A 24,530-nucleotide genomic window follows, 5' to 3' on the forward strand; every position below is an offset into this window, starting at 1 on the left:
TCAATCTAATTAAACTGGTCTGGGCTCAAGCCGAGCTGGGCCAGGGTGAACAATGCCTTCCCTTCCTCTCCCACTCGTCTCTCTTCGTTGAAACCACCAGGACCAGAGCGACCCAAAAAAACTCCCCCTCCTCTACTCAGTCACTTCCCCTACCTCTGCATGCTCTAATTCTCTGCTTGAGGGTTTTTTATTTCAAAATCCAAAACATGGAAAACCCTAGATTAGCCCTACTTTCTTCTTCTTCCCCAAAATTAGTTATGGGATACCCAACTTCTCTCAAAAACCCTACCACCCCTAAATTCTCCATATCCACAACCAGGCCCTCTCTTCCTTTCTCTCTCAGAATTTCCAAAACTGCCCCTCATGCTTCAATATTTTCCATTTCTGCCCTTGCCAACTCTCATGGTCACCGTAGAACCTCCAAAAATGGTAACTTTCAGTCACTTAATTACTAATTCGACATCAAAGTCTCTTCCTTTTTGTGATTTCATTTGTTGATTCTTTTGATTTTTTGTTGAATTTTGTTTCTTTTAATGATTTTGTTTGTTGGATTTTTGTTAATTTTGTGTTATAATGTGGTAGGGAAATTAGGGAGTGAATATTTTGCTAGCATTTCTTCATCTAGTGGAAAACAAACAGCTTCTGTAGGAGTTAATCCTCAGCCAGTGTCGCCACCTCCTTCGCAAATGTAATGGATTGCTTTTCGAGCCTTTTGCATTTAGCTAGGCATTCGTGTACACCAGTTATATTGGGTGTTCTTTGTTTTTATGTGTTGATGGATGCTTATTTTGTGTGTTTGTAGAGGATCACCGCTGTTTTGGGTTGGAGTTGGTGTTGGGTTATCAGCAATTTTTTCATGGGTGAGAATCACTCGTTTATATGCACCTTTATCTAGTTGTTAAGGGTTTTTATTTTCTTTTTGTGATGCTGGATTAACGTTGGGTTTTATCTAATGTACAGGTGGCTACCAGGGTAAAGGTGAGTTTTTTTTTTTAATCTCCTGCAAGGTACAAATATCTGCATGTTTTGCTTAACTTTCTGGTCTTCTTACTGAGCAACTGTGCCAATGGAATGATGACGGGGAAAATTTTTGTTGATATTATAGTACTTATTTTTTATTTATATAGAATTTCAATGCAATCACCATGTGGTGTGGCATTTATGGAAAGAAATTTGTAGCTAGGTGCTTGTAAAATTTAAGCTGTGGAAATCAGTATGTCATTGACTCCTGTTACTTGAATAGTGGAGGCTTTGTAGCTTCAAGGTTAACTTTTCCAAATCTTGGCTAAGTCATACATTTAATTCCCTTTTTCATTTCCTGACTACCTATCAATTTGTGTGCTATAGCATTGCGATTTAGAGTAAAGGTTGGGGCTGAAAGGTTTTTAGTTCACTTATGATCGGTTGTTGAGTGTTTTATACTAGTTATTTATGTGCATAATTTAGTGCAGTGATAGATGTTATGAGGGTGATTTCAGGAGGTGATATTGACACTCCAACAACGGTTAAACCACTCTCATTTACTCCATTTTCTCAAGCTGACTATAATACCCATGGAACATATATTGCTATTTATATATTAACTTTTTTGTTACTGTAATAAAGATGCCTCCAATCAATGCTTGTCACCACCATCTCCACCAAATCAAGCCAGCTATCTCCACCGCTGATTACCACCATTTCAACCCAGATCAAGCCCTTCACCACCATTCTTAGACCACAAATCCAATTCACCATCTATTCTCTCTTTGTCCATTATAATTCAAGATAAATTAATTAAGCACCAAACGAACACAAGCAACATGGTAAAGATCTGTATAGTCAACATGGTGTTTATAGGGAAGATTTAACTCCCAATGGATCTTGCAATTTTGGGTCTCTCCTGTGAACTCCAATGGATTTGTGATCTTGCAATAAATTGGAAATTGAGGTATAATGTACCTGAGTTGATTGTGGAGTAATGAAAGGGAGTGGCTTTGGTGGTAGTGGCACCAATGGTGGAATTGTAGAGAGCATCTTGCAATAAATTTTGTGATCTTTGTCAATATTGGTTTTGTTGTTTTTCTTATGAAAATTTGACAAATATGATTGATTACTACTGGTTAGTAAATGGTGATTTAAGAAAAAGATGGTTTTTTCATTCTTGAGAGCAAAGCTGGAAAACTGAAAGGGCGATGGACATAGGGAGTCTTGATTTTATTCAAGGGAAATATGGAGAGCTTAACCTTTTCCAAGGATATATTGGTCTGTTTAGTAAAAATAAGTGCTAGTGGGAGTTTGGTTAAACATCAGGGGAGTGTGAATATCAGCTCATGGTGATTTCCTTTTGTCATCCTTTTCATTCTACAGTTTCTTCTAAGGGCAGTGACAAATCCTTCTTGTTGGGTTTCATACTGCTTGCAAGCAATTTTTTTCCCTTTTCACCTTTTTGTTGGGCTTGATCCATTAAATTTGATCTTTGTTATTTCATTCCCCTGGTCTTGCAAGACAGCCTTCTGTAGATCCAACAATGTCACACCTGTGGAATGTAATTAACTCTTATATGTTGTTTTGCAATTTAAAAAAATTTATTTTCCTTGTGTGAGAGTTGATTTGTTCAGAGATTGAGGTCTTCTGCTTTATTCCCGTTTTCTTTTCAACTCTATTGAAGGTTTATCATGCCAATTTTAAATTAAGGGACTTCTACTTATTTTGAATGAAATTTCATGTTCTTACAGTTGTTAGGTGGTTGGTGTCTTCTTTTGTGGATGGAAAATTAGTATTCCAAATTTCTATAAACTCTCAACCCAATGCTTTCTTCTAATTTGTCTTTGTCAATGATTTGTTCTAATCTGTAGTTTCAAATATTTTGAGTAATTAAATTTGGTTTCACGATAAGTGAAGCTTCTGGCGAGTTAGTTTTTTCTAGTATGTACTACCTACGACAGAACTCGTGTTTTTCAGTTCCTAGAGGAGTGGTGTTATAAAAATAACTGCACCTTATGGAATCTACTTCTCAAAAACTGGAGAACCTTTCACCTCAATGTGGGCATTTCCATTGGAACTAGTGGAATGATTTGACCTCAAATCAGAGGACCTTTAATATTCTACCTTTGACCTCAATTATATTAGTGGTATGCTTTACATTCTACTTTCACTTGTTCCTTTCTAAACTTCTTTGGCTTGATTTCATCATAATTGTTCTTTCCCTATGTATGTGACATTTTGGCCTGGCATTTATCATTTTCAGGTAAACAATATGCTCTTTGTGATCTAACGAATTAACTTTGCAAATAATATAACTAGTCATTCTAATCCTATTTTGCATGTGTGTTTATGAGTCCACGTTTCATCTCTTTGTCCAGAAATAGCTAGAAACATTGCATATTTAACTTCAATAATTTCTCTATGTTCATCTCTTCTTTCAGAATTATGCCATGCAACAAGCTTTCAAATCTTTGACAGAACAGATGAATACACAAAATAACCAATTCAATCCTGCATTTTCTGCAAGGCCACCTTTTCCATTTTCTCCGCCACCAGCATCACACCCTTCAACCTCACCTTCTCCAGCTGCTTCTCAACCTGCAATCACAGTAGACATCCCTGCTACAAAAGTAGAAGCAGCTCCAACCACTGATGTTGGAAAGGAAAAGGAGACTGATTTTCTAGAGGAAAGGAAGATAAAGGAGGAGACAAAGAAATATGGTATGACAGAATCTCTGGTTGTGAGTCCATATCTTGTTTAGGGGTTGCTATTCGGATGATTAACACAGAATCTCTGGCTGTGAGTCAAAATCTTGTTTAAGGGTTGTTATTCGGAAGATTGACGATTGATAACTGGTTATTGAAATATTGAATTTCCCTACCATTTCTATTTCCTTCTCCCTTTTTTCCTGCTTCCCCGCCTCTTCCTCTATTTCCTTCTCTGTTTGCATCACAGGCACTGTCGATTTTTCATGATGCATCATGCATGCACCCCCATAACTTCAAAACTGATTATACCTTAAGAAATGCTAACATTCGATTGCTCATTTTAATACTGGGCACTTGCTTATAGGATTTTTAGAAGTTTTCTCCATAAGAAAGTATAATGCAGCTCCTGCTTGCAGCTTTTGTGGACATTTCTCCTGAAGAAACCTCGCTGAATACTCCCTTTTCAAGTGTTGAAGATGACAACGAAACAAGCTCATCCAAGGATGTTGAGTTTGCCAAGAAAGTAAGTCTCTATCATTAAAACTTAGCGTGCCATATTCTATATTCAACATATTCTGAAGTAAATTGTTCAATACTGTCTGTAGGTCTTTCAAAATGGAGCTGCCTTTAAGCAGGGCCCAGGTGCTGCCGAGGGTTCTCAATCTACTCGTAAGTAAAAATTCAACAAAAACTACTCACTTTCCTGTATTATTATAGTTCACACTTGCTGGTTTTATGTGCCCTAAATTACTTTTGTTTCTAATGATGAAACCAGGGATTCATGAATTTATGAAGTTGACTGTAATATCTAGCATTGTTTTGGTATTCTGGTTCTTTTATATCATCTTCATACATATTTGCTAGAAGAAAATATGAGAGTAGTTTGAAGAATAAACAATCAGAAGATATAAAAATTAGAAAGCATTTATGATGCAAAGATCAATTTCCATTTTTAAAAAGGAAATATGCAGTTAGTAAAAATTTGTAGTCGGTGGTGGAACATGTAGTGTGACTATTCAAGATTGATCTCTTAGGAATTTCATTGCTCATTTTTAGTACATTGATGATTTTCAGTTGCATATCATGCCTGCTTGCATTGCCATGGTGATGTTATCTTCAAGCATTCCTCTGCTCTTTGGGGCTGGATCCAATTAGTTGTGTAGGGAATCATCCATTCAGATTCAATTGTATCAAGTCATTAATGCACTGTTCTCGATAAGTGATATAATGAAGCACTTTTGCTTTCAGGACTGTTGGAAGTTGTAGTTTAAGGTTGATTTCATGTGGGAACTGGGTATCACATGCTAACTTGATATCCTGCAGCCTTTCACTTTCCCCACCTGACTTTATGTGCTTGATTGCTATTTATGGCCTTAATTCCTATTCAGTATTCTCTGATATTAAATAGCTTTCTGAGTTGATATTTATTCATGGACAAAAAAAGCAGGACCTTTCTTATCCGTGGAAGCTTTGGAGAAAATGATGGAAGATCCAACAATGCAAAAGATGGTTTATCCGTAATATAGCTTCTTTTCCTCGAATCAAATCATTTTGTGCTTTAAGTGTAGTTATTTCATTATGCTGCTGTTCCATTTTCCCGGTATTTCTTTATTTGCAATGAACTTCAGTTGTCATATTAGCTTTCTTCTTGTTTTTCTTTCATATAAACACGTGGTGGCCTTACATCCTCTTTTGCTTGTCTGATTTACATATGGTTATTGCACCCTAAAATTAGATGTCCTGTTTCATATTTTCTCTTGACAGTTTAATTCTTGTCATATCTTTGCAGGTACTTACCTGAGGAGATGAGGAACCCTACCACCTTCAAATGTAAGTCAAATCTTCATTGATTTATATCTTCTCAAAGCTTACTTTGGTTGTGGTATTTGAGAAATCTTCTAGATATGATGCATTATAGACCACATTTTTTTGTTGTTTAACACAGTTATTGAAATCATCATAGAGTTTAATTGAATACTTAAAAATGAAGTCCACAATTGTGTAGGTTGTGGGAATTCAAGTCTATTGTTTTTCCTTTCTTTGTGGATATGAGTTGTCAACATTACAGGTCAATCATGTTGCATGTAATAACTTGTCAGTTTCAGTTTGGATGTTTGCATAGTTGTTTTTTTTTTTTCCAGCAGGTTTCCTGCCTCTTTTTTTTTTTTTTTGGGATGGGGGACTTTACAGACATAATGTCTCACTACAACGGCTCACTTGGAATGCTATTTTGCTATTACTTTTGCTGTTTCAACCAATAGCACAGTTTATATATCCTATCCAAATTCAAAATTCAATAATTTTAGCAACTCTAAATTTAGAGTGCATATCGATTGATACGTTATGGTTTTCTGTGTTGTGCATTATGTAACAGGGATGCTACAAAATCCACAATACCGTCAGCAACTGGAAGACATGCTGTAAGCTCTTGTTTGAGCTCCTTTGTAGTTGATTTTGTTTTATGATGCTCAATGTTGATTGCATGTTTGACCTTGAGGATATTTGAGCCTTTTGTTTTGATTCTTTCCTAGCATATGAAAGGATGGCATGCTGAGGAAATTTCTAAGCTATGGTTGATGATACTGCATTTCTTATTGCAAGTTTTTGGTGGATGTAATTGTTTAAATGCTTAATGAGATGCTATTGTGCTCATTTCTTTTGTTTGCTCACTGATATTTCAAATCTATTTGGATTGGGGATGTCTACACATTGACATTTAGGTTTCTGAATCATCTTTTAAACCCATTTCCTTTATGCTCTGATATCAGAAAGTTCTGCATGTGGTTCCTTCACATCAGATATGTGCTAAAAGTTTGTGTGAAGTTATTTTTCCAATTGTATTGGATGTTTTTTTATAACAAGTTTTTCCCGTTTTCTTAAGGTCTGTTGGTTGCTTTTGTGCTGATAAGTTTTATCATAAGCATAGGCCAATTTTTAGCCAGTTTTTGATGGATTTAAATTCATTCGCTGTCTTCTTTTTCTTCAGAAATAATATGGGTGGAAGTGGTAAATGGGACAGCCAGATGATGGATTCTTTGAAAGATTTTGATCTCAACAGTGCTGAGGTTAAGCAGCAGTTTGGTGAGTTTGGGATTGATTGTTTCTGCTATATGTTTCATCTTCCAAATGTTCATGATTATGATTTGAGAACATGGGTTTATTGCTTGCCTTCTTGCTACCTTTCTTTTATTTCTTTTTTATGAGGGACTTTATAAACTTGGCTGTTAAAGTTTTTTGGTTATGTTCTACTAGAATATATAGGCTCTATCTGCTTAATTTTGCCTCAATATGTTCTCTTAGCTTGATCCGTTCAATAAGGAGTGATTTATTGAATTTTGATGTTTTTCAATAATTTCATAAATGATACCTTTTTTAAGGAGTTCTATTTCCCTTTTCTCATAATCTTTTTTCTCCTCATCTTTGTATCTTCTCTTTCCATACTCAAGCTTGAAATTAATTACTGGTATTGTCCTGAATTTGATAGCTCATTTCAGTGGTCGCACAGATTGCCTCCAATTTTGCATTTAACGCTGACGTTTTATCAGATTGATTTTCCATTGCTTAATGAAATGTGTTGATTAGGGATAAATAAAAAATGCTTAAAGAGTTTCATATCATGATTAACATGAGTTTTGGTTCTATTAACATGAAGTTTTTTGTGCTCTGGTAAAATATCAGGGTTGGCCAGTTCTTGGTTAAGATACCAAGGATTTATAAATCCACCAATGATCAGGATTCAGCTTTTACCCAAAACTGCAGGATTTTCTTGATGTACTTGAAATTTGTTCAACTCTTCTTTCTTTTTTTGTTGATTCTAATTTTACATTTGATAACCTATAATTAGAAAATCAGCTTTTTTTCTTACCATCTGGTTCTCTGGTCATTTATGTTTTGCAGATCAAATTGGCCTTACACCTGAGGAAGTAATTTCAAAAATCATGGCCAATCCTGATGTTGCCATGGCATTTCAAAATCCAAGAGTTCAACAAGCCATAATGGAGGCATGTCGCAATTGACTTATAATTAAATTTTTTTTAAAATCTAGAAATCATCTCTCTAATATTTTGTCCGTTTTGCAGTGTTCACAGAACCCAATTAACATTACCAAATATCAGAATGACAAGGAGGTATATCCTATCTCTTCTGATCTCAGACATCCTCCATCAATCATTGAAAATTGTTTGTCACTGTAGCTACACCATTACGCTACTGGTGTTTGTTTTTTGAAATGTCTAAAGTATCAATTGTTAACTGGATGAATAAACTGCTTTTTGAAGTGTCTATTGTTATGTGGAGTGCTGGATTTATGTTTTCCAGCAGGTACCTCATTGACATGGATATTTTCAAGGTTAATTTACTTGAAAACTTTAGATAGATTTCCAAAACATTTGCAAATAACATTCTTTTGTTGTAAAATTGTTTTCCACATCTTTGACTGGTAACTATTTTTTACCAACCCAGTTACAATTTCTAACATGCTTTAGTTTTGTTCTTGCACTCTTTCACGATGCTTATCATTTGTTTGTCGAAGAAACGCCCTGGCCTGATAGGGTTTAAGTTGCATCAATTCGATAGATCACTTAAATATCTGAACAGGAGAATGTGGGGCGTTTTCTCTCTGCTTGCAGGTTATGGATGTCTTCAACAAAATATCAGAGCTCTTCCCTGGGATGACTGGCTGACCTTAATCTTATCATTCTTGGAGAACCATGGTTTCCCGGGACAGACAAAATGGTGGGTTTTCCATACGGGTAATGGGGGCAATTTCCTGCTAGAATTTCTGCAGGTGGTATTCTGGAAAGTGTTCAAAATTTTTGTACAATCACCTTTTCTTAGACTCTTTTTGCAGATAGGCCACAGTTTCACTTTAAAATTTGGAAAGGTCTTGGAAATGTTGTAAAATAATCTACTGCAGAATACTATTGCTACTTTTTGTTAAAATCTCTCTCAATCCAACTCTCATGCTAGATCGAACTTATTTTTCAATAGGATCATTGATTTACAACAGGAGCCTTCAGTTGCAACAAATGCTATTCATTCAATTATCGATCTAGGTTCTGTCAGGGGTGTATCATGCTCTGGTTTGTGGTGAGTTCAAATTCAATTGACTTGCAGAAACCAGAATCAAACTAGAACGAGAAGAATGGATGTTCTCCAAGTTCCAGTGCTGCTGATGTCAGTGGGTTTCTATGGCTGAGTGGTGGTTGCAAATCAGCAAATGAAGTCAATTACTCGAAAATGGCCGAAGCTTCTATCGAAGTAAAAGCAAAGGGACTAATCACATACCAAGTTCTGGTCATAAGACCTATATGATCTCAGCTTCTTTAACCAAAAGGGAAGTAGGCAAAGCACTATTTGGTGATCATATTCTGGACAAAATATCATCATAGGCAGTGACAATACCTTCGTAGCATTGCCACACAAGTGAAACATCCTTTTCCGTTGCTGCATATTCTAGCTGCAAAAATCCCATTAAAATGTGACATTGTTAGCTCCAATAATAAGTATTACAAAGACAAATGAAAAACCATGATTAAAGCTATTTGCATTAATGGCAACCTGTGTCAATGAACACAAGAACCTTTTTTCCCCGACTATCAAGAATTCTGAACTAGTTTGCTTATCCATGGAAACTAAATTTCCTTTTTAGATTATCTTAAAGACGCATCTATTAAATTAGCTTGATCTATTAAGATAATAAATTTTCTTAAATACTAATCTCAAATTTAGAATTCATAAAATCAATGAGGATAATGAACCTTTGGTACCGTGAATATATCTGATGATAGGCATAGCAGTGCCGCAAAAATCATTCTAGAGAAGGTCCTCCTCATCCTCAGCACATGAAAAGACAATGCTAACAATACTTACTTCAGTTACATTGTTGAAGAGATTGGAATAGTGTCCTCAGCTGACTCCTCTCCTTCCCAGGTTTGCTTTGAATTACAGCATAAAGATCCAGTTTCAAGTTTGAAGAGCACCTTCTAAGCACTTGCCGTGCTTCTTTCCAAGATTCTGACGCTAAAAAATCTTTTATCTGTAACAAAGCCCTCTGGTTCCAGTTTCTGCTTCTTCCATCTGATCTTTCATCAGGAGTTGCAGACCTGAACTCCATTTGCACTATCTTGACTGAATATTGCTTCCTTTACCAATACAACTGATGCCATTCCTGCTATGGTTCCTGTTCTTCTACTTGTATGATCAGATCTCGAGTCCTTTTGGTGCTTGGACTGAAAGGTAGTTTTTAGGCAGCAAGTGATCGTTGTAGAACAGGGGGGTGCATTTTGTATTGAGGATAATGGTCTTAATGCCATCTTTAATTTCTATCAACTTCTATAAGACCCTTTGTGGCCTTGTGCATTAACAGATTAGGGTTTAAAGTGTGAGTTTAGCTTTCTTGTAGTTATTGTGGTTTGAAAAGATAGGTTCAGAGAAAAACTACTAATTATAACTTTCTAGGAGCAAGATTTTAAGAAAGAGTTTTCAGTTTGTGATAACTGTTATATTGACAAATATTTTTAAAATTATAGTTAAGATAAAACACAGTTTTAATTACATCTAATTATAATACAAATAAAATCTAAAAAGAACAGGCTCTAGATTTGCTTCCTAGAGATCACTAGTTCGAGTCCCATAAATTTCAGGGTCACTAAATATTTACATAGTTGTTAATTTTAGGACCTGTGAAATTAGTTGAGGTGCATGCAAGCTAGCTCGGACATCCATTTAGTAAATAAATAAATAAAACCTAAGAAAAAAAGAGAAGGGATGAGTGATCAATTTTATCAAAACTTCATTGGTTGGCTAAACTGAGGTGAGACTAGAAACCGACTAAAATAGCAAGTTTACTCTCTTCTTCGGTTCTTCCCTTCATAGTTGTTAAAATTGTCCAGTCCAGATTTTGAAGTAGGGGAAAGAGTAGGGTTTAGTTAGTTTCACATGATAGAAGGAATAAACTCTCTTTAGTAGTTAATAACGCTATCCTATTTAAAATATATTAAATATTTTCCCTAAAATAAAAGTGTTATTAGTAAATAAACAATAAGAAAAAAAATGATCCTAGAATAAAATCTGTATTTTTTTTTCCAATAGTCTGTAGAGATCAATTTGAGAAATGTGATATGTGATATGTGAATCCTTTTAAATTTTGTATTGTAATAAAACCATCTCAAGATTTTGTAATTTATCTCAATTTATTTAAAAAAAAAATTACAATTTACTTCTGTAGCTTATAAGTTATATAATACTTTAATTATCACTAATGCTAACTAAAAAAATCCACAAATTTTTTTGATTATTCATAAAATTACTATTATATTATAATTAATAATTTAAAAAATCTAGAAATGTTAAATTGAAAATATTCCTACCCACCTCTCTCTCTCTCTCTATATATATATATATATAAGACATGATTGAGCAACATGATTGAGCAAAAAATCAAATGCTCTGTGCAGCATAACTATAGGTGTCTATGGTTCAAATCAAATACACAGTGCTCTCGAAAAAGCAGCACAAATTGCAAGAATCCACAGAACTATCCATTAAGATTTGCTATTTCTTCAGATATAGAAGCTGGGTTAGTCCCCTTGTTTTCGTCTCCCACAACAGTAGATCCACTCAGACCATTAGCATTTTAAATCCTGCAAATTCAAGAGGATCCAATAAAGGTTGGTGCTTGTCTCGTCATGATTTCCCCCTTTTCTTTCCAGATTGTCTGCAATTGCAGCAAGTTTAAAAGGACACACGAATATCGTGTTGGAATTGATTTATAAAATATATAATTTCTCTCTGTTTTGTTAGTAATTTCTTTTAAGTTTATGAACTAAAACATTAATTAAAATGAATTATCAACCTGAATTATGAGTATTCATGTTTTGGTTTTCAAGTAATATAAATTGGAGTCTTGAATGGGTGGAGAGGAAAGGAAAATATTCTCGACATCTTTTCTTTATTTGTTGCTATCTTTTATAATTCTTGTTCATTTATTTTTTCTTTTTATATTAGAGGTTAGATTCGGTATTTGTAGAGAGATATTACGTATAACCTCTTTAATTTTGTTAGATTTTATTTAAAAGTGCATTCAAATAAAAAATAATTGTAGGAATTCTACGAGATTTATCGAAAAAAATCATATCATACCAAGTGATAAGCAATTAAGCTTAAAATATAAAGAATTAATTATTAAAAACAACTAAAATTCCAGGTTGGATATTTTCTATAAGCTTCTACAAATAAGTATTCTAACTATTTTTGTTTAAGTTTAATTTCAATCCTGATTTAGTTTTTATATTAGGGCTATGTTTGTTTCCCGGAATTCACTTTCTGGAAAATCACTTTCCAAACTTTCATGTGTTTGTTTGACATTAGGAAAGTTGGTCAACGGAAAACACTTTCCAGTTAAAGGAAAATTTGGCTTGGTTTCCAGGAAAATGTTTTCCTGAAAAATTTGGACAGAAAACACTTTCCGGAAGTTGTGAAAAATTTAGAAATGTCATATTATTTGCTGATTATATCAAATTTGGTCCTCAAACTTCTGATTGCTATATATATATATATATATATATATATATATATATATATATATATATATATTATTTTGAATATTTATTTTTCAATTTCATTTCTTAAAATTTAATTTTTATATTAACTTTGGTCCTCATTTTTATAATTGTTATTTGCTTTTCTCTTATCATTTTTTATTGAAATTTTTTATCTATCAAATTTGGTCCTCATTCTTTTGATTGTTACTTTTTTTTTTGAAATAATTTATGAAATATTAATTATTATTATTTTAATTTCTTCATTTTTTATTTTTTAGATTTGATCTCTATTATTTTGATTATTATTTAAGATAATTTATGAAATTTTTTTTTTCAATTTCATTCTCATTCAACTTTTTAATTTGTAAGATTTGTTCTTCATTATTTTAATAAACTTGAGAAAAATAAAATATTAATAAGTTATTTTCCAGCTTATTTTTCATGACATAACCAAACACTAGAAAATAAACGGAGCCTAGGATTATAAACTAAACCACTTGTCTAATCTTCTTCTTATCATGAAAGAAAGATTTAAGCAAAATCATGTGACTCCAGAAAAAATCAAGGGACGATCCGTTGATATTTCTAGTTTTAATCACAATTTAAAGACAAAAACTCTGGTTAACAGCTTCCCTTTCATCTATCTATCTCTCTCTCTCTTGTAATATGGTTAGGGAAACAAGGGTTACCCTGTGTGTGTTTTATGATGGGGGTAGATTTTACTGTTGCGGTTTAAAAAATTAAATTTTAAAAATTATTTTTAGTTTTTTTTTAAAAGGTATATATTTAGTTAAAATTACCATCAAATAAATTTTTACATGTAAAATTAAAAAAATAATATTATTATAGTGTGTTAGATATTATAATACAATGTATTTTTTAAAAGTGTTTTTTACTTGAAAATATATTATTATTTTTTTAAAATTGTTTTATTATATTCCAACATATTAAAATTATTAAAAATTACTAAAAAACATCAATTTAATATTATTTCATTTCAAATATACTTTTAAAATATATCAAAACACAAGTAGAGACATAATACTAAATAACCTCTTAGCTTTTATAAAATATTATTTTAATATATATTTTTTAAAGAAAATATACTTTAACAAATAATTACCAAACACCCTTAACATCATGAAATCATGTTTAGAAGATGGGGACATGGTAACTACAGTTTTGGATTCAAGACCATAAAGAATCAAGACAACTTCACTTGCAAGGACTCTCTCCACTCCCACCGAAACCACCATCAAAATCTCCCCAGTCCCCATGGCTTCTCAATTCTCTTTGCTCATCCTCATCCTCTTCCTCTTCAACCTAGCTTCAATTCATGGTAAATTTTCATTCCTACCACGTTGGTTTTTACTTTTATTTTGTTTATAAAGAAAGTTTTAATAAACTGCCCTATGTTTCAGTGACAGGAGATCAGATCATGTTAGAAGATGGGTACATGGTAACTACAGTTTTGGATGGACACAAATTAAACATAAACCCTCATGCAGTTCAACTCAGATCATCTGAAATTGTTGTCCTCGATTCTTCTCGTAGTGTTTTTTACACTCTACCATTTCCCATTTCTCAGGGTAATAATTAATTCCATTTCACGTTACTGTTTCTTTCTTCATCTTTTTTTAAGTGTTGAATTATATATGTGTAATTTTTTATAAAGATTATAGCTTGTTTGTAACCAAAGGTGTAGCACCAGATTCGTTAACTCGAGCTTTTCTAATTCCAAAATTGCAGCCAGCGTGATGGTTAAACGGTTATCTGGAGAGGGGAAAACTGGGTACATAGATGGAGAACCGGGTTTGGCTCGGTTCAATAAACCAAAGAGTTTTGCTGTTGATCTTAGAGGGAATGTTTATGTGGCTGATCAACAAAACCATGCTGTCAGAAAGATAAGCAACTCAGGTGCTTGTGATCACATATTTTTGCATTGAATTTGGATTAGCTTTGCTTGTGTATTGGAAGATACAGACAGACACTTGTTTTCTTTTTCTCGTTTTTTAGGGGTGACCTCCACCATCGTCGGGAATTACTCCCAGACAGGTCGGCAAGATGGTCCAGGGAAAACTGCAACATTCTCCAGTGATTTTGAGGTGCTTTTTGTTCCTCAAATATGCGCTTTGCTAATTTCAGATCATGGAAATCAGCTGCTTCGCCAGATTGATCTTAAGCCAGAGGATTGTGTAATTGGTTCTCAATCTGGTGAGAATCTGAACATCTTGCAATCTTTTACTTCAGGTTCTTTCAGAGCTAAATTGACACTGTATCATACTTTTGGATAGTAGGCCTGATTTATCTTGAACTCAAAACAAGGCTTCTCGTTTTTTTTAATGAATATTATCGTTTTTAAACTTACAGCACTCGGAGCTGTTAAATTTTGGGTTCTTGGACTGGCGCTTTCATGTTTGCTTGGCATAGTCATCGGGATTGCAACTCGCCCTTATGTTATCCCCCATGTAATTAGTTACTTTTGTTCATATTGTGTTCTTCAAGATTAATCAACTTGGACAGCTTTTCTAACCCAATTATGTAGACAGGAAGGCTCCAGACCCCTTCATTTCAGCAAGACATGGAAGCATTGCCTAATCAATCTGGCGAGTCTAGTACCGATGAGTTGCTTCGACGTCAGAAACGCAATTGCTAGTTCCAGTCTTTACATGCTTTCAAAGAGACTCTTAAGGCTGAGCCTGTCTCATCTTTCACTCATGTTCCAGATTAATACTGTAGGACCTAAGGTTTCAAACAAGGATTTCATAGCCTTGATGGATTCTGATATAAATAATCCTGTGGTCGGCAAGTCACAGACGTTTGCTGATCAGTTGAAGGAAATGATAGATTCTAATGTTCACTCGCAGTTATCAAGCTCGTCGAGCGACATCTTGAAGCTAGGAGAAGGGGGTCTTGTGAGATGTGACGCTTCATTAGATGTCAATGGAAGGATAAATGATATGATCCAGGCTAACATTATGGGATTCGGTAAGCTGTCCAAAGAAACATCTCCAGTTGATGTCCCTTTGGAAGGGAGTCTGGGTTTAGTTAAGAGGAGATGAAGTTGCTAAGAGTGAATTCTCCATGTTTCTTGATGCTATATTTGCTAGGGCGTTGTATGCTAATATAACATGATTGGTAGTGACCTGCATTATGAGCATTATGCTAATATAACATGATTAGCAAATGCTAAGAATTATGTGTTGTGATGTACATAATCTACTTTATGCTTTCTTTGAATTCATCTTCTTGTTTTTGTGGATGTCAAGGGCATTGGTTCTCATGAGCAAGTTCATAAACACAACCATTTGCTAATCATCACAACAACAAAATTCTTTCATATCACACTGGATGGATTGATTTAGATTGAAGCAATCATGTTCATTGGACCAGCTGAATTAACCAATCATGAATTTATTGTATCACATCCAAAAAAGATTGCAACCGAGGCAAAATAATATGATTAAAAAAAAATTTATTTTAATATATTTATAAGCAAAAAATATTTTAAACTATAATTGCTATTATATTCTCAAACGTACTTAAATTCATATAGAGATTAAGCTATCACGCTTACACTTTTGATTTGATTTTGATTTGAGACATGTTGATAAAAAAGTTAATCTAAAATTAATCTAGTTAAAATTTAAATTGATTTTTTTAAAATAATATTGCTTTAGCTTTTATAATATTTTTATTAGATTAATGTACTTGATTTGTGATATAGACTTTCTGCAAGTCAAAACTTGAGTCAGGTTTAATAACAATACTTTTAAATATTATTATTAATTATTTAAAACATGCTTGAGAATATATGATATATTATTTTTTAAATTATTTTTTTGCTTGAAAATATATTAAAATAATATATATATATTTTTTATTTTTAAAACTTTCAAAACAATAATACGAAGATAAAAATTTAAAAATACAAAAAAAATTTAAAACGCAGTTGGACGAAAAAACAAAAACAATCTAAATAAGCACCTCCCTCTCTCTGCGTCCACACGACTCTTTTAGTACAGGCGCACTCACCATAAAACTCCAATTGCAAATAAAACCCCTCAACAGTTTTACGCGCGACCCTTTATTTTTGCTTTGTGAAAATCTCACAGACAACAACAAAATGCGTACAAGAAGCAACAACAAACAATCTTCAGGTACTGTCATTTCAACTATTGTCTCTTACAATAACATTAGCTTTTACTATGAAACAAATTGGTGTTTTGATTTCCTTAAAAGTTCTTTTTTTTCCCTTTGTCGTTGTATAAAATTACTGAATTTCCTTTGAGGGTTTTGATGGGTATTTGTTTTTAGTTTGAATTTTATGTTTCTTGGTCGGAAAAGTTGGTAATATAGAAAAACTGAGACATGGGTTCTTGTTGGTTTTCATTTTGTGATGCAAAGTTTGGAACTTTAGTGGCTCCAAATTGAGTGTTATTGAAAACAATGTATTTTATCAGGTAAAAGATTGAATCTTTACTTAATTTCTGTTGCTCTAAATTGAATTTTATTTAGAATATTGAGTTTGGGCTGCTTTAAGAGTTGTGGATTTTTATGATATAAAACTGCACTGCATCAATTTGTACCATTCGTTTTGATTTAGACTTATTTGTTTATTCCCTTTTTGTTTTGGCAGGGAAGGAGAGTACAGTGAGTGCTATACGTGATGTGGATAGTGAAAGTCTAGCTGACATGTCAAATGAGGCAGTGGATAAGCTTGTAAGACGTGTGAAGGGGCGGGGATCATCTGGGAAGAAGAAACAAGATAATCGGCTGCAATGTGATTCTGCTGCCACTGTTAGTTTATTTAGCTTAATGAGACTGCTTATATGTTCTAGCGATGGTTCCTTTTGATATTATATGATAGAGAACATTTGGCCAAATAAGTTTCTTGATTTAGTGAATTTTCTTTCTGAGGGACTTGAGTGGTTGATTTACTGTTTGCATAGTTTAGAAGTAATGATGAATTTTTAAAGTTCTTGGTACTTCGCTTCCCTTTTCCTAGAAAATGAAAGCGTAACTTGGATGATGCTCTTTCACTGTTGGTATCAACTACATCTAACTTTTTCTTTTTTCCTTTTTTTCCCTATTCCTCTGATTTTATCTTCAGGGTGAGAATGGGCTAAAAAGTAATGGAAAACAAGTTGTAGATGCAAGAGTTACTTGGAATGACTTGGATGCTCGGGGTCTTGCTCAAGATCCTGCCGCAAATGACACTAGAGAAGTTGAAGGGGGAGGTTTTCAGACTACTTTTCAGGAGAGTGATCAAGAGATGGATGACATAGATTGGGAAGATGGTTCGTCTTCCATACTGGGTCATGTAAAAAATCATCCAGGTGATGGCATTAGGGAGGTTACTATTGAATTCAGTGAGTCGCCTGACTCTGCTAAACGGAAGCCCATTCGTCGAGCTACTGCTGAAGAAAAGGTGACATGCACTTCTTTCACTAGCACTGCACATGCAATATTTTGTGCATCTTGTTAATGAATGAAAAAGATGACTACTCTTTCTTCCTCAGGGATTGGCTGAGCTTGTGCATAAGGTTCACCTGCTTTGTTTACTTGCAAGGGGCAGAATAATTGATCATGCTTGTGATGATCCTCTCATTCAGGTCAGCTACAATAACTTTTTAATGAAATGTACAATCTAGCCATGACTTGTAGATTATATGGGTGTTTGTGATTGATTTTAACTTCCATATCTTAGTCTGTTTGTTAATACTGAGCGTTACTAGCCTTTTGGTTTTCACACTGTCTGCACTGTCTAAAGGTTTTTGCTAGAATTGGAAAAGGTACGGATTATGTTTGACTTGCTAGACTTCCTTTGTGCATCTCTCACTCAGACACAAAATGTAATTTTGTTTTTGCCCCATCAAATGGTGAAATAAACAGATATGTATACCATTATTTTCTTGCATCTGAGAAAATATATTATAATGACAGGCCTCTTTACTTTCTATTCTACCGGCGCATTTGTCGAATACATTAGGGGACCCTAAACTTCATGCTAAGGCTTTATCTCCTCTTGCCCATTGGGTAAGTTTATACTTTATATATATTCTTCAATAGGAATCAGACCAGCTTTCTTGGGTCATAGTTGACGCTGTTTTGTAAAATTTGCAGTTTCATAATAACTTTCATGTTGCAAGTTCAGTCAGTGAAAAGAGATCATTTCATTCTGCTTTGTCATGTGCTCTTGAAACTCGTGAAGGGACTCTAGAGGAGGTAGTATCCTGATCTCTTGAACTTGGTTCTGCTTCCAGATTCTAGATTTTCCCCTATTTATTTACTTGTATTGATTATAAATTTGCTACTTTTATGAGAAAATTTTCTTCATGGAGGATGAATCTTCATTTTTTGTGGCCATTTTCTGGTATAAAGTATCAAGCCTTGGGATGGCTTACTTATCAAACAATTAAAGTTTTGGGTTTGGATCCCTTATGTTTATTTCTATCATTTTTTATCCAACACATAACTGCAAATTGACAAAATGATATTTTTCGGATGGGTAAAGATACAACAGAAGTGGCAAATCACCTGAAACAAACAAAAAGGGTTCAAATAGAACATTTGAATAATTTTAGTCTGCAAATCAAAATTTCTAAAGTTGGAGAGGTTTTGTTAAACGGGCCATAATTTAATGTCCCTTTATGGTTTGACCTAATTATTATCCTGGTCATTTTATCATATGTGAAGCCTTTATAACATAATTACAGTTCATATTGATTGTCCTTTTCTTTTTGGAAGGATGTAAAAGTTTACAGGTCTTCTTTTCTTGCAGCTTGCAGCGTTATCTGTGGCACTATTTAGAGCTTTGAAGCTCACAACCCGGTATGGTGGTATAATAAAACCAAGAACCATTCATTGATGTGATTCCTGCTGTGCAATTTTAAGATTCTCTGTATACAGTTTTTTTTTTCCTCTCCCTTATGCTCTTTAAATTTATTGTTCTCTTTGTTTTTTTTTTTAAAAGAAAAAAGTTCATATTCTCTACACTGTCTGATTCAATGTTCATTGTTTTTAATGGATTAGTCATGTTGTAATCCGTGGACTTGCTGGAGGCTGCTCTTTTCAGACAATTAACTGGTGGTAGCCACCAAATTGTGCTGTTTAGGTTTCTTGTAGTTTTGTATGTGTGCCTGCTTTTTTTCAGGATAACATGGAAAATATCTTATATTGCAGGCCCTTGAGCCCTGAATGTTATGATTTTGAATTTTGATACTTTTGTTTATGAAAGCATATATTTGTAGTAATGGTTACTTGTTTCAGATTTGTATCCATCCTTGATGTTGCTTCCATAAAACCTGATGCTGACAAATACGAGTCCTTGAGTCAAGGTACAAGTAAAATGCATAGGGGAATATTCAACACTTCAACACTGATGGTGGATAGACCGAAAGAGGTTTTCATACCTCCTAAATCTCTCTCATGTAATGAGAAAAAAAATGTTGCCGAAACCTCATCAAAGACTTCATGCAAAAGTAAAGATAACTGTTCAAGGAGCAAGAAAATTCAATCTAATGATTCTCCTCCTGCTGTTGAACTAAAAGATAAGATGGTAGATACATTTCCATGTGAGGCACAAAATAACACTTCTGAGGAATGTGTTACCAAGAAATCTCAGGGTTCAAAGAGGAAAGGTGATCTTGAGTTTGAGATGCAGTTGCAAATGGCCATGTCTGCAACAGCAGTTGCAACTCAAAGTAACAAAGAATTGGATGTAAAAGAATCAAGTAATTCATCTGATGTCTCTTCTCCATTTAAAAGAATCAGAAAAATTGCAAATGAAGAATCTTCCTCTCAGGGAATCTCGACTGCTCTTGGATCCAGAAAAATAGGATCTCCTCTTTATTGGGCAGAAGTATACTGCAGTGGAGAAAATCTGACAGGAAAGTGGGTGCATGTGGATGCTGTACATGATATTGTAGATGGAGAGCAGAAGGTGGAAGCTGCAGCTGATGCTTGCAAAACATCTCTGAGATATGTAGTTGCTTTTGCTGGGCTTGGGGCTAAAGATGTGACTCGCAGGTTTTGCTTCCTCTGAAATCTCTTTTGTTTTAAATATATATATGGTAATTTTAAATAAAATCACATTTTAGTCTTGGCATACAAAACATTAAATATGATCTTTCAGTTTCCAACTGCTAGAGTCTGTATATGTTTGCTCGATTCATTAGTTATTAGAAATGCTCTTTGGCAAGATGTGAAGAGGAAGACCTAGCAGAACCCCTTTTTTTTTTTTTCCATTTGAGCTATAGTGCCAATGGCGCTCCATTTTTACATTTAGCTTGATTTTCAAATGAATGCACCTTTTGATTTTCTCCAATGAGATATTGTTCTTTTTATATTGCATGTCATGTGGGACGACACCTTGATTCCTTGAGATAAAAGAGCTTTCTTGCTATATATATGGCAATGGGAGATAAAGTCTTCTTCCTTTTCTTTCCCTTTCAGTGATTATCTACAAGATTTTCCTTGGTGCTGTACTTCTAAACAGGACTAGTAGAATGCACACTTAAATTATGTAAATGTTTGTTTCAAGCACCTTACTAATTATGCTCCGACTCACTGAAGATTTTATTATATTCTCCAATTTTTTAACCCTAGGTTTGAAAATCCTGCTAGTAAATGCAATACTTGCGGAATAGCGTAAAGAGATGTTGAAACAATAGTCATCTTTATAGCCGTATATATTATAAAAAGATTGTAATGCAGGTACTGTATGAAGTGGTACAAGATAGCATCACAAAGAGTTAACTCGCTTTGGTGGGATGCAGTATTGGCCCCACTGAGAGAGTTAGAGTCAGGAGCAACTGGAGGTATGGCACATTTGGAAAAGCCCCATGCTGATGCCTCAAATGAACATGAAAATGTAATAGCATCAGGATTGTCTGATCTTCCAATGCCGAATGAACTTCCAAGCAATGTTGACTTGCCCAAAGAATCTGGGAGGAAGAATGATGTAGAATCTTCTGGCAGGAATTCTTTTGCTGCTACTAGAAACACTATTGAGGATATGGAATTGCAAACTAGGGCACTAACTGAGCCTCTTCCCACTAATCAGCAGGTATATTGGTATCAATTAAATGATCTCAAAGGTTTCTTTGCAAATTCTTGTTTTATAGAACCCTTTTCCTTGTGCAGGCATACAAAAATCATTTGCTATATGCAATTGAAAAATGGCTTACAAAGTGTCAAATACTTCATCCTAAGGGTCCTATTCTGGGATTTTGTTCTGGACACCCTGTTTATCCTCGTGCTTGTGTACAGACACTCAGAACAAAAGAGAGATGGCTGCGTGAAGGGCTGCAAGTTAAAGTAAAGGAACTTCCAGCTAAGGTCTGGTTTGCCTAATGGGAATATATTGTAGATCTATTCTTCTATTAGATAGTTGAGTTTTCTAAATATTGTAGATCTGTTCTCTTGTTAGATAGTTGAGTTTTCTATACAATTCTTGCAAATAGATAACGCATTTCCTACAGGTAGTGAAACAATCTGGAAAGCTTAAGAAAGTGCAATTTTCCGAAGATGATGATTATGGTGAGACTGATTCCGGAGTTGTTGAACTTTATGGAATGTGGCAGCTAGAACCCTTGCAACTTCCCCATGCTGTAAATGGGATTGTTCCAAAGGTGATTTCCTAATATTCTCCTTTTCTCCTAACAACGTAATTCATGCTTAAATTTTCAAATTGATGGAGATTGAACAATTTTCCCTAGCAAGTATGTTACTTTCCTTCATAACAGCATTCATGTTAGGCAGTACAGAGATTATCTTTATATTCTATCACTGAATAAGTTTGTTGAAGAAATATATATAATGTTTTACGGAAAGATCAGTAAATATTTGTGCAATCTTATCTAATTTTTAATCTAAAAAGATTGTATAAAGTTCCTCTAGGAATGGATGTACTGGGATTTGAGAACTTAATATTTTATCATGGAATAATCATCTGAAAAACCCCTTAAGCCACTTTTCATTTATTTCTAGATTGTTATAAAGCTCCAACTATGGGTGGTGACACAGAATTCTATCAGGACATAGAATGACGTCATTTCAATTGTATTTTTCCACTCTGTACCTTCATCATTTGTCTGGTTGTATGACTTACAGATATACAAATCCTTCTTAGGACAGCTTCCAAATGCCACGTAAAATTTCATATGTAGTTTATTTAACAATGAGATTTAGAAGTTAACACTTATTTGGTTGATGTTGCTTCTTTTGTAAATGAAACTATATTTTCACTGACTGTTTAATTTGAATCTGAATTCAGAATGAACGAGGTCAAGTTGATGTGTGGTCTGAGAAATGCCTGCCACCAGGGACTGTGCACTTAAGATTGCCAAGGGTATTTTATGTTGCCAAGAGACTGGAAATTGACTATGCACCTGCCATGGTTGGGTTTGAATTTAGAAATGGTAGATCTGTTCCAGTCTTTGATGGAATTGTTGTGTGCAATGAGTTCAAGGATGCAATATTAGAGGTAAATAGCTTGCTACTTGTGGGTGCTTGTTGAAGTTTGAAACTTGCTGAAATGGTGTGATGATTTTTTAATGATTAGTATGATCTTGAAGCTCCCTCTTTTTTTTCTTTTTTTCTTTTTTTTTGTAATATTGCTTATACTTCACCGTTAAGATGCTCATCTCTCTCTCATTTCACACCAACTAAGATACGTAGTTCTTTACCTTGACTCAATTTTTTGAAGGAAGATGATGTAACAAGTTGAATGGTGCTTGAACTTTTTCTACACCTATTTGAAATTGTTTTTCTGTTTCTTCAGTATGTCCTTCATACATCTGCAAGCAAAGTTTTTTTTTTTTTTTTTTTTTCACACTTTCTGACTTCCTTTCTAGATGGTCCTGGTGTCTTCCAACTGATAGCCACATCTTTTGTTTTTCTCTCTCCAGGCATATGCTGAAGAAGAAGAGAGAAGAGATGCTGAAGAGAAGAAAAGAAATGAAGCGCAAGCTATTTCTAGGTGGTATCAACTTCTTTCATCAATCATAACCAGACAAAGGCTGAACAACTCGTACGGGAATGGTTTGTTGCCTCAAATGCCAAGCAATGTCCAAAATACAAATAACCAGCCGGATGTGCATGTTGGTAGTACACAACCTCCAGGACACCAAAAAGATGCGAAGGATCGTAAGTTAAATGCTCCATCAATGACTCTAACAGATGACCATGAGCATGTGTTTTTGGTAGAGGATCAGAGTTTTGATGAGGAGACCTCAACAAGGACAAAGCGGTGTCATTGTGGATTTTCGGTCCAAGTAGAGGAATTGTAGTTGCATCGTTGATGCAGGACCTGTGCTTGGAATGAAGTATGATGATTATTGAAGAAGCTAGACTCCGGAATTAATATTTAAATTTTGTCAGGAAGTGAAGCCCCTTGGATTAGATTGGAGAGGACACAATGCATGGTAATGCTTGTTCTTCACTGTTTCCCCTCCCCTACAAGTAGTTGTTGCTGTGTTGTATGTACATAAAGCAGCTCCTGTACAGTTTGGCTCAGAGAAAATGTAACAGCTTTATCCCTCTTCTTCTTGTGTTGAGAATACAAGCTATTATAATTTTCTTTTTGGTAACAGAGGAACAATATCCCTCCTTTGCAATAGCCCCTTGGATTATACTGCTTGAACGTTGCCTTCGATTTCCAAGGAAGGGTACTGACTGACTGGCACTATGGAGCCATTCTGATCTGGTCATGCCAGTTGCCACTGCTTCTAGATGGTATGCAAATATGTCCTTCGCAAGCGTAACTATTTTTTGAACTCCACTTTGAGGCATGCTACGTGTTTGGTAGAGCAACCGCAACCGCAGTAAAAAGCACCATCGGTTGGAGAAATTGCTTCGCTCCAGGAGGTGGAGCTACAACACTAATGTTTTTTATTGCTAATGAACTCTCCCAGCTATTTCTCGACACAAACTACAGCAAAGATATAGGCATCCCCACTCTGTCATGGCCCGTGTTCTATGAATGGACCTCGTTGTTGACCTGCAAAATGTAAGAGAAGGCTAGCTAGGTTTGCTTTCATTTGCCCTAGTGATTGATCATGGAAGATTTTAGAGATTGAGGGGTCCTAACTAAGCCAACCCACATATGATAGCTTGGTGCTTTCGACACATAAATAAAGTATCACATTATGCCTTTTCTTGCCTCCATACGAGACATCAGGTAGCCCCCATAACAAGAATTTTAACTCCTCCTTGGACTAAGAGCACATTTGACCATGCTACAGCGTATATTCATAGCCTATGTCAAGGTCCAACTCTTCTTGGCACCAAATATTTTTGAATTTTGGC

General features: G+C 34.6%; 3 protein-coding genes across 7 annotated transcripts; all 3 read left to right on the forward strand.

Moving 5' to 3' along the window:
* The first annotated feature begins 24 nt into the window (after positions 1 to 24).
* Positions 25 to 8,616, forward strand: LOC7493557 (protein TIC 40, chloroplastic). Of its 2 annotated transcripts, none has more exons than XM_024600031.2 (14): positions 25 to 429; positions 583 to 688; positions 803 to 860; positions 961 to 978; positions 3,408 to 3,687; positions 4,092 to 4,198; positions 4,281 to 4,344; positions 5,120 to 5,192; positions 5,465 to 5,505; positions 6,050 to 6,095; positions 6,662 to 6,756; positions 7,573 to 7,676; positions 7,755 to 7,802; positions 8,304 to 8,616. In XM_024600031.2, exons 1-14 carry the CDS (start codon positions 207 to 209, stop codon positions 8,355 to 8,357), a joined length of 1,317 nt encoding a protein of 438 aa, XP_024455799.1. In that variant the 5' UTR covers positions 25 to 206; the 3' UTR covers positions 8,358 to 8,616. The 2 variants fall into 2 exon arrangements, with proteins under 2 accessions (XP_024455799.1, XP_024455800.1); XM_024600032.2 differs by having other exon boundaries at positions 26 to 429; positions 5,123 to 5,192.
* Positions 8,617 to 13,380: 4,764 nt separating this feature from the next.
* On the forward strand, positions 13,381 to 15,462 carry LOC7493556 (uncharacterized). Of its 2 annotated transcripts, none has more exons than XM_006384094.3 (6): positions 13,381 to 13,557; positions 13,640 to 13,807; positions 13,968 to 14,135; positions 14,235 to 14,432; positions 14,589 to 14,686; positions 14,768 to 15,462. In XM_006384094.3, exons 1-6 carry the CDS (start codon positions 13,494 to 13,496, stop codon positions 15,278 to 15,280), a joined length of 1,209 nt encoding a protein of 402 aa, XP_006384156.2. In that variant the 5' UTR covers positions 13,381 to 13,493; the 3' UTR covers positions 15,281 to 15,462. The 2 variants fall into 2 exon arrangements, with proteins under 2 accessions (XP_006384156.2, XP_002305875.2); XM_002305839.4 differs by having other exon boundaries at positions 13,382 to 13,557; positions 14,764 to 15,462.
* A 754-nt stretch (positions 15,463 to 16,216) lies between these two features.
* On the forward strand, positions 16,217 to 23,841 carry LOC7487392 (DNA repair protein RAD4). Of its 3 annotated transcripts, none has more exons than XM_024600012.2 (13): positions 16,217 to 16,378; positions 16,858 to 17,018; positions 17,332 to 17,649; positions 17,741 to 17,833; positions 18,165 to 18,257; positions 18,345 to 18,446; positions 19,003 to 19,052; positions 19,491 to 20,249; positions 20,937 to 21,288; positions 21,366 to 21,560; positions 21,704 to 21,853; positions 22,498 to 22,707; positions 23,132 to 23,841. In XM_024600012.2, exons 1-13 carry the CDS (start codon positions 16,345 to 16,347, stop codon positions 23,510 to 23,512), a joined length of 2,898 nt encoding a protein of 965 aa, XP_024455780.1. In that variant the 5' UTR covers positions 16,217 to 16,344; the 3' UTR covers positions 23,513 to 23,841. The 3 variants fall into 3 exon arrangements, with proteins under 3 accessions (XP_024455780.1, XP_024455781.1, XP_024455782.1); XM_024600013.2 differs by lacking the exon at positions 16,217 to 16,378 and adding an exon at positions 16,500 to 16,681; XM_024600014.2 differs by lacking the exon at positions 16,217 to 16,378 and having other exon boundaries at positions 16,862 to 17,001.
* The last annotated feature ends 689 nt before the right edge of the window (positions 23,842 to 24,530 follow it).

The sequence above is a fragment of the Populus trichocarpa genome, chromosome 4 (assembly GCF_000002775.5).
Source record: "Populus trichocarpa isolate Nisqually-1 chromosome 4, P.trichocarpa_v4.1, whole genome shotgun sequence".
In the NCBI taxonomy this organism is placed as follows: Eukaryota; Viridiplantae; Streptophyta; class Magnoliopsida; order Malpighiales; family Salicaceae; genus Populus; species Populus trichocarpa.

What these genes read in the sequence shown, in the direction of transcription:
- LOC7493557 (XM_024600031.2), top strand. Translation starts at nt 207, where the DNA reads ATGGAAAACCCTAGATTAGCCCTACTTTCTTCTTCTTCCCCAAAATTA. An exon ending in CCGTAGAACCTCCAAAAATG is followed by an intron (nt 430 to 582) that starts GTAACTTTCAGT and finishes ATAATGTGGTAG; the next exon opens with GGAAATTAGGGAGTGAATAT. An exon ending in CGAGGGTTCTCAATCTACTC is followed by an intron (nt 4,345 to 5,119) that starts GTAAGTAAAAAT and finishes GGACAAAAAAAG; the next exon opens with CAGGACCTTTCTTATCCGTG.
- LOC7493556 (XM_006384094.3), top strand. Translation starts at nt 13,494, where the DNA reads ATGGCTTCTCAATTCTCTTTGCTCATCCTCATCCTCTTCCTCTTCAAC. An exon ending in CAGAAAGATAAGCAACTCAG is followed by an intron (nt 14,136 to 14,234) that starts GTGCTTGTGATC and finishes CTCGTTTTTTAG; the next exon opens with GGGTGACCTCCACCATCGTC. An exon ending in TGTAATTGGTTCTCAATCTG is followed by an intron (nt 14,433 to 14,588) that starts GTGAGAATCTGA and finishes TTAAACTTACAG; the next exon opens with CACTCGGAGCTGTTAAATTT.
- LOC7487392 (XM_024600012.2), top strand. Translation starts at nt 16,345, where the DNA reads ATGCGTACAAGAAGCAACAACAAACAATCTTCAG. An exon ending in TATCTCCTCTTGCCCATTGG is followed by an intron (nt 18,258 to 18,344) that starts GTAAGTTTATAC and finishes TAAAATTTGCAG; the next exon opens with TTTCATAATAACTTTCATGT. An exon ending in TAAATGGGATTGTTCCAAAG is followed by an intron (nt 21,854 to 22,497) that starts GTGATTTCCTAA and finishes ATCTGAATTCAG; the next exon opens with AATGAACGAGGTCAAGTTGA.